General features: G+C 57.7%; 1 protein-coding gene across 2 annotated transcripts in view; it reads right to left on the reverse strand.

Moving 5' to 3' along the window:
- Positions 1 to 1,635: 1,635 nt before the first annotated feature.
- Positions 1,636 to 8,908, reverse strand: part of BIN2 (bridging integrator 2) — an 8,190-nt gene continuing 917 nt past the window's right edge. Inside the window, exons 2-12 of one of the 2 annotated variants that reach the window (XR_006181694.1) lie at positions 8,234 to 8,314; positions 7,250 to 7,304; positions 7,009 to 7,103; positions 6,815 to 6,910; positions 5,729 to 5,836; positions 5,562 to 5,647; positions 5,228 to 5,303; positions 4,726 to 4,808; positions 3,256 to 3,817; positions 2,164 to 2,446; positions 1,636 to 1,990 (exon numbers count right to left, since the gene is read on the reverse strand). Coding sequence is in view for 1 of the 2 variants with exons in the window: in XM_042887786.1 (XP_042743720.1) it covers positions 2,339 to 2,446; positions 3,256 to 3,817; positions 4,726 to 4,808; positions 5,228 to 5,303; positions 5,562 to 5,647; positions 5,729 to 5,836; positions 6,815 to 6,910; positions 7,009 to 7,103; positions 7,250 to 7,304; positions 8,234 to 8,314 (1,350 nt within the window). In the remaining variant the exon portion in view is untranslated. Of the gene's footprint in view, positions 2,447 to 3,255; positions 3,818 to 4,725; positions 4,809 to 5,227; positions 5,304 to 5,561; positions 5,648 to 5,728; positions 5,837 to 6,814; positions 6,911 to 7,008; positions 7,104 to 7,249; positions 7,305 to 8,233; positions 8,315 to 8,908 lie in introns of both variants that reach the window. The other variant, XM_042887786.1, reaches the window with a different exon arrangement.

Here is an 8,908-nt window from a genome sequence, read left to right on the forward strand (position 1 = left end):
TTCCCATTCCCATTCCCATTCCCATTCCCATTCCCATTCCCATTCCCTCCCCATTCTCATACTCTCAGCTCTTGCCCCACTGTGTGCACAAAACATTTTCACCCCATTCCCATTCCAATTTCTCTTCCAATTCCCTCAGCCCCTACCCCACTGTGTGCAGGCCCTGTGCCCACCCCATTCCCATTCCCATTCCCATTCCCATTCCCATTCCCATTCCCATTCCATTCCCATTCCCTCAGCCCCTGCCCCACTGCACGTATGCTCCATGCCTGCTCCATTCCCAATCCATCAGCCCATCCCACTGTGCACATAACATCCCTGCTGCATTCCCATTCCCATTCCATTCCCATTTTCATTCCCATTCCCTCAGCCCCTGCCCCACTGCGTGCACACAACATTCCCACTTCGTTCCCATTCCCACTCCATTCCCATTCTCATTCCCATTCCCAGCAGCCAAACCCTATTTTTCCAGGACCCCCCCCAGGCTGCAGCACAGCACCAGCCGGTCCAGATGGAGACAAACCAGTGCTAAACCAGTTTGTGGGGCACAAGGCAGCCGGTCCTGCAGGCGCTGCACGGCTCTGCGCTGAGCACCGCGTGGGGCAGAGGTGTGGGGCTGTGACTGCAGGGAATGAGCTGTAGAGCTGGGAGTGCTCACGGGATGGGAAACGCTCTCTTGTTTGCACTGCTGGGTGCAAAGGGGGTTGGGGGAGGGCTCTCTGGGTGAGGGTTTGTTACAGATGCGGCGTTGCTCTTTAGTCCCTGTAACCTCCCTGGAGCCCTCGAGTGGTTCCTGCAGTGCAGCCGTCCCAAAAACTCAACGCAGGGGATGCGTGGCACCATCCCACCCCCAAACCCAGGGGATGGGCCCTCGGCCCCACTGCCTTCTGCTCCGTCTCGTGGGATTCCCCCCTCTCCTGACTCAGCGTTTGCTTTGCCCTCTGCAGGGCTGAGTTCCACCTGAGCTTCTCCATGAGCAAAACTCCATGCTCTGGATGCCCACCACCCCATCCCCAAAACCTCACGCACTACACTAAACACCCAACACCCCATTCCCAGCACCCCACACCTGACACCCAACACCAAACACCCCAAACCCAACGCCCCATACCTGGCACCCCATGGACAGCCCTAAACACCCAACATCCCATACCCAGCACCCCATATACAACACCCCATCCCTAACGCTCCATACCCAAGACCCCATTTCCAACACCATACCCCCACTACTCCATGCCCATCACCCCATTCCCACCGCCCCATACCCAACACCCTACACCAAACACCCCAAACCCAACACCCCATACCCAAAAACCATGCACCCACCACTCCACACCCGCCACCCCACATCTAACACTCCATACCCAACACCATACCCCCACCACCCCACACCCATCACCCCCTTCCCACCGCCCCATACCCAACACCCTACACCAAACACCCACCACCCAGCACCCCATACCCAAAAACCAGACACCCACCACTCCATATCTGACACCCTACACCAAACACCCACCACCCCACACCCATCACTCCATACCCACCACCCCATTCCCACCCTTCATTCTCACCACCCCAAGCACGAAGCACACCCCAAATCCCCCCCACTCCCCCATACCCGTGCCGGCCGTGTGGGGCTGCAGGCACCATGTGCTGCTCCTTGCAGTGCAGTGCAGCGTAATGCAGTGCAGTGCAGCCTTGACCTCGCCCGGGCGTTCCCTTCCTGCCTCACCTTTCCAGTTCCACTGCCCCTGATGATGACAGAGCTGCAATTCCTCCTGCTTAACCCTTTGCTGGTGCAGGATGGGGCAGCCTGCAGTGCGTTGCAAAGTGCGTTGCACACACGTGGAGCCCGGAGGGAGGTGGGGCACAAATCCCCTTTGTGAACCCGTCCGTAAGACCCACAGGAGCTGCTCCGTGGGGAGCCCCAAAGCTGCACCTTTGCAGCACAGATGTTTGCGTGGGGTCCTCCATCAATGTGCAATGCCTGCTGCAATGCAAACCCCAGATTTGGTGCTGGGAATGGAGCTGTTGTGCACCCCAAAGCTGCACCTTTGCAGCACGAAGGTTTGCATGGGATGCACCATCTGTATGCAATCCCCGCTGCAGTGCAAATCCCAGATTTGGCGCTGGGGATGGAACTGTGGTCTGAAAAAATCTGACCTCTTCTCTCAGTGCATTTCCAGGTGCTGGCGCTGCCCTCTGCCTTTATTTCATTTCAGCACTGTGTGTTGTGAAGCACATTACGGTTAGGCGCAGTGATCTGCAGGCAGTGCCATGAAGCTGCTCCCCCTTCACTGCCTGCACAACTTTGGAGGTGGGGGCCACAGAGCGGGGGTCACAGTGGGGTGAGGGATTCGCTGGTGTCCTGGGGGGGGTCACAGCTCACGTCCTGCTCCTGTGGTTCAGGTGTGCCATGCTCACAAGGCCCTGCGTCCGGCCCCACCTGCGGGGATGGCAGCGATGCATGGGGGGGGGGGGCTCATCCCCTGATCCCCTCACTCTGTCCCCTCCCCCTCCCCCCCCAAACTCCATCTCCTTGCATAAAGCTGGGGTTCATCTCCTGACCCCCCCATCCCCAAATCCTGGAATCCAGCTGGGGCTCATCTCCCCCCAACCCCTCGCCCCTGGCCTCCCCCGTCCCCCTGTCCCTGCACCGTGGCTCATCCATGGACCCCCCAGGCCCTGTGTCCTGCCTTGCATCAGACTGGGCCTATCCCCAGACCCCCATCCCTGCACAAAGCTGGGGCTCAATCACAGACCCCCCCACCCTCCATCTCCTCTATGGGGGCTCTGAGCACCCCAGGGCATCACCCCATGTGCCTCCACGGGGTGCAGCCCCCTCTGCTTTCCAAACCCCACCCTCAGTGCCGTGACCTGGGCTTTGAATCATAGAATCATAGAATCATAGAATCACTAAGGTTGGAAAAGACCTAAAAGATCACCCAGTCCAACCGTTCACCTATTCCCAACAGCTCCTACTAAACCATGTCCCTCAACACAACATCCAGTCTTTCCTTGAACACCCCCAGGGTCGGTGATTCCACCACCTCCCTGGGCATCCATTCCAGTGCCTGACCACCCTTTCTGAAAAGTAATACTTCCTCATGTTCAGCCTGAATCTCCCCTGCCGTAGCTTGAAACCATTCCCCCTGGTCCTATCACTAATGACACGAGAGAAGAGGCCGACCCCCAGCTCACTACAACCTCCCTTCAGGAAGTTATAGAGAGCAATAAGGTCTCCCCTTTGCTCACCTCTGGGGACACATCTGTCCCCTCCACACTCTCCACTGATCCCTCGGTGGGTGGACCCTCCCCTGCCCCCTCCACGGGGCTGGGCTCACTGTCGATGCTGTCCCCACCACCGGTGCCATCGCTGTCCTCCAGAGCAGCACCGGAGGCCACAGCGATGGCCTTGGAGAGGATCATGGAAGCCATGGATGCAGCGATGCCCTCAACTCCCCCCCCGGCAGCCCCCTCTGTTTTGGGGCATTCAGGGCACCCACTGCCCACAGACACCTCCATCTCTTTGGGGCTGAGGTCGATCTCATGACTCTCCTGGCTGCACTCTGACTCTGACGCAGACCCCACACTCATGGGTGAGGCTGGAGGGGGTCCAGGCATGGGGGCACCCGGCTCAGCTGGACCCGGTGCTGCGGGGCCATTGGGGACATCTTCAGTGGCACCGCTGCCCACCCCGGGGGTCGTTGGTGTCTGCTCTTCTCCTGATGAGGGGTCCCAGTTGGGTGCCTTCTCCGGGCAAGGGTAGACGGCTGGGGGGCTGACGGGGGCTGAGATGAGCAGCGAGCGGCGGTTGCTGCGTGGGGGGATGACAGATTGGGTTCAGCTCCCGTGAGACCCTAAATGCAGCTGGACGCTGCCCTGGGGTCTTGGTGACACCGCGTCCCCAACCCAAATTGCATCCCCAACCCAAATTCATCCCCAGGCATCCCATTCACTTGGAGGGGCACCAAAGCCAAAGGCCTCAGTTCACCACCCAACACTGGGAGGTGCTCAGCCCCAGTTCAACCCTCTAGCACCCAACACCAGGAGATGATCAGCCCCAGTTCAGCCCTGTAGCACCCAATGTCTAGACGCATTCAGCTGCATTTCATCTCTACAGCACCCAACACTGGGAGGTGCTCAGCCCCAATTCAACCCTACAGCACCCAACACCACAGGGTGCTGAAATTCAACCCTATGACACCCAATACCGGGTGGCATTCAGCACCAGTCCACCACCCAATATCAGGAGGTGCTCAGCCCCAGTTCAACCCTATGTAACACCCAACGTTGGGAGATGCTCAGCCCCAATTCAGCCCTACAGCACCCAATGCCTAGACACGCTCAGCTCCAACTCATCTCTACAGCACCCAGTGTTGGGAGGCTCTCATCCCTATAATACTCAATTCTGGGAGGTGCTCAGCCCCAGTTCAAACTTCTAACGCCCAACATCAAGAGATGCTCAGCCTCAGTTCAACCCTGTAGCCCTCAACATCAGGAGGTGCTGCAATTCAGCCCTATGGCACCCAGCACTGGGAGGTGTTCAGCCCCAGTTCATCACCCAACGTCAGGAGATGCTCAGCCCCAATTCATCCCAACAGAACCCAACGTCAGGAGGTGCTCATCCATCCCCATTGGTCACAGGAAGAAATAGAGGAGGGCGTTACATCCACCCACTTTTTGGGGGAGGGGGCTCTGGGGCACCATGGGACCCCCCATTACCTGGAGACACCTTTGATGATGAAGACTTTGCTGGAGTGCTGCTTGTCAAGTTTCCCCATCACTTCGTAGAGGTCACGGTTGAGCTGTGTGGGGGGAGAGAAACTCATCAGAGTCCCCGGGACCCCCATGGGTGGGGCTGCATCCCACAAAGGGCAAATTTGGGTTAAAAAGAGGTCACATGGAGGCCGGAAAGCACCAGCTGTGAGGAAATTGCTTCTCCCATCCTTCCTCTCTCTGATTCCCTTTGGGGGGTATTTGATCCCCACAGAAGAAGCAAAACTCCAAAATTCTTCCTGTATTTTTTTTCCCCCCACCATTGAAACAATGGATAAAAAGACTTTTTTTTTCATCCCCAAATTTGGTGGTGAAGCAGCGCTGCTCGTTGCTGACAACAGCACCGGAGCGCTGGAGGTGATGCAAATCCCCACCAACCCCAGAGAGCGGCGCAGAACCAGCGGAATGGGGGGGGAGGGGGTGTCTTTAGGGGGCTTTGGGGTCCCACCTTGCTCATCTCTTTGTAGAAGATGTCACGCAGGTTGGAGATGTTCTGGAAGATGGTGACGTAGCAGGCAATGCGGCTGTGGGGAGAAATGGGGCACGAGGAGGAGGGGGCCGGAGGGGTGCAGCTCCTGACCCCCGTCCTTGGGGAGGGGATAAATGGGGGGGGGGGGGTGAAAATGGGATGAATGGGGACGGCTGTTTGGGACAGCGCTGCATCCCAGTGGGGTGGTTGGTTTTTTTTTGGGGGGGGGAAGTTGGAATGCTGCATGTGTGCTTGCAAAGCTTTTTCAGGGGGGATTTTGGAGAGGGGGCTGCGGGTTGGGGCAGCTCAGTACCTCCCATACAGCACGGGCAGCTCCTCCCGCAGCTCCCGGTTCAGCTCCTCAAACACCGCCTGCGCTCTGTTGAACTCCTCCTCAGCCTGTGTGGGTCCGGAGCGATTATGGGGGCTAGGGGGGATGTCAGTGGGGCACAGCCCTCTCCTGGAGGAGCTTGTACCCACCTTGGCAATCTTGGCCTCGTCCTTCTTCTTGGCGTTCTGCAGTGCTTCCAGGTGGTGCCGGGCGCTGTCGTAGTCCACCAGCTTGCGGCTGCGTTTGGCGATGCGCTCCTGAGTGGGGCAGAGGCCTCAGAGAGATGGAAAAGTGCCGTGCCGTGCCGTGCTGTGCCATGCTGTGCTGGGCCATGCCATGCCATGCAATTCTGTGCCATGCTGTGCTATGCCACGTCATGCTGTGCCATGATATGCCATGCTGTGCCATGCCATGCAATTCTGTGCCATGCTGTGCTATGCCATGCCATGCCACGTAGTGCCATGCCATGCCATGCAATTCTGTGCCATGCTGTGCCATGCCACGTCATGCTGTGCCATACCATGTAATTCTATGCCATGCTGTGCCATGCCATGCCATGCCATGCAATTCTGTGCTATGCTGTGCTATGCCATGTCATGCTGTGCCATGCCATGCCATGCCATGCAATTCTGTGCTATGCTGTGCTATGCCATGTCATTCTGTGCCATGCCATGCCATGCCATGCAATTCTATGCCATGCTGTGCTATGCCACGTCATACTATGCCATGCCATACCATGCAATTCTATGCCATGATGTGCCATGCCACACCATGCTGTGCCATGCCATGCCATGCCATGCAATTCTGTCCTATGCTGTGCTATGCTTGCCATGCTGTGCTATGCCACATCATGCCATGCCATGCCAACGGCCATGCTGAGCCTTTCTGCACCATGCTGTGCCATGCCATGATGCACAATGTCATGCTGTGCCATGTGTCACCCGAAACCACATGCCGTGCCATGCGGTTCCATACTGTGTTGTTGTACCATGCTGTGCTGTGCCATGCGATGCTGCACCAGGCCGTGCCATACCATGCTGTGCTATGCCTTGTTGTGCCATCCCATCCCATCCTACACCACACTATGCCACGTCACGCCGTGTTGTGCCGTACTGCACTTTACCATGCCATGCCCTGCCACACCACAGCACCCCATCTCATCCCATCCCATCCCACCCCATCCCATGCCATGACGTGCCACGCCACTCCATGCCACACAGTCACACCCCACGTGCCTTAATGTCCCCAAACTGAGCCAGGTAGTTCTCCATCAGACGCAGCGCCTGGTCGCCCAGCTTCGCCTCATAGTCTTCCCACAGCAAGTCGTTACTCTGCAGGAGGGAAAGGGATGGGAATCAGGGACGTGCCGGGCTCTGTCCCCATGGACTCATCCCCGTGACCCCAACCCTCAGAGGACAGCAGTGCTCACGTCTGCGATGGCCTTCAGCTCCACATGTCCATCCCATTCGGTGCTGTAGATCTCCTGCAGCGTTTCGGTCACTTTTCGTGAGCTCTCATGCATCACTGCAGGGATGGGGGGGGGTGGGGTTTGCAAAAGTTGGGATGTGTGGTGAGGAAATGCAGCACGGGGCCTGACAACCCCCCTCCACCCCCCCCGGATGCTCTGTGCTTCACTGCCCATGGTGTGCAAAAGGAGCATTGCTCTGTACCTTTCACTGCGCCGACAAGAGCCTTCAGGTCTTTGTAGAGTTTGTTGCCTTCATTCTGTAAAGCAATTGTATTGGGGGGGGGAAGGGGGCAGGTTGGAGCCCCTGGGGTGGGGATGCTCTCGAGCCCAAAGAGAGTGTGGGGAGTGGGGGGGGGGGGGATGGAATGGGATGGGGGTGTGTTGGGGATGGGACAGTGATGGCATGGGGGTGGCACTGGGGTTGGATGGGGATGGAGCAGGGATGGCATGGGGATGGCACTGGGGTGGGGATGGAGCAGGGATGGGATGGAGGTGGCACTGGGGTTGGATGGGGATGGAACAGGAATGGCTTCGGGGAGGAACTAAGATGGGGATGGGAAGGAGGTGGAATTGGGGTGGCGCTGGGGAGGAATGAGGATGGGATGGAGATTGCATTGGAGTGATGGTGGGGTGGGATGGGGATGGGAAGGAGGATGGTACAGGGAAGGGATGAGATGAAATGGGGATTGCACCAGAATGGAACAGGGGTGGCATAGGGATGGCATGGGGAAGGTACAGGAATGCCATTGGGATAAAATGGGGATGGAGTAGGGATAGCATGGGGGTGACGTGGGGACGGTACAGGAATGGGATGGGAATGGTACAGGAATGGGATGGGGATGGTACAGGGATGGCATGGGGATGGCACTGGCATGATGTGCGAACGGAATAGGGATGGAATGGGGGTGGTGTGGGGGTGGAACAGGAATAGGATGCGGATGGCATGGGAATGAAATGCAGATGGCATGGAGATGGAGCAGGGATGGAGGGGGAGAACTTGCAGATGCCATGGGGATGAAACAGGGGCGGAATCGGGATGGTATGGAGATCGCATAGGGATGGCATGAGGATGGAATGGGGATGGTATGAGGATAGAACAGGGAAGTCACAGGGATGACATGCAGACGACATGGGGGCGGCACGGAGGGACCCTCTCCCCCCAGTCCCCTCTGCTCCCTGGTGCCACCTGCTGCAGCTGGAAGTTGTTTGCGCTCTGCTCAAACTGCTCGTCTTTGGTTTCCATGGTTTTGCCCAACTTCTGCAGAACCTGGGATGGAAAGGGCAATGCGACAGCATGGAGAGTGGGCAAAATGCTGGAAGAGCCCCAAAGGATGCCCAGGACCTGACTGCCTCAACGCAGAGCCCAACCAAACCGAGCTGTGCTCGAGGGATGCCAAACTTCTGCACATCCCTTAATGCTCTTCATTTTTAGGGGAAATTTGGGGATTCGGGGAGCCAAACCAACACAGTGTGTCCCCACTCAAGACTGCCTTCATTTGTGAAATCCTATGGATGCAGCCCTGTGCTCCCCACAGCACCACTGCATTGGAGTGACATGAGGATGGTGTGGGGACGGAACAGGGATGAGATGAGGATGGAACAGGGGTGGTGTGGGGATGATATGGGAATGGATGAGGAATGGGATGGAGGTGGTGTGGGGATGGAGCAGGAATGGGATGGAGATGAAAGAGGGGTGAGGATGGTGCGGGGATGGAACAGATTTGATGAGGATGGTAAGGGGGTGGAACAGGAATGATGCAGGGATGGATCACGGATGGTATGGGGATGAAACAGGGATGGAACAGGAATGGCGTGGGGATGGTATGGGGATGGAAGAGGAATGTAACGGGGATGGTATGGG

This window comes from Lagopus leucura, unplaced genomic scaffold, assembly GCF_019238085.1.
Source record: "Lagopus leucura isolate 7727_CA_CO unplaced genomic scaffold, USGS_WTPT01 Super-Scaffold_100110, whole genome shotgun sequence".
NCBI classification, from domain to species: domain Eukaryota; kingdom Metazoa; phylum Chordata; class Aves; order Galliformes; family Phasianidae; genus Lagopus; species Lagopus leucura.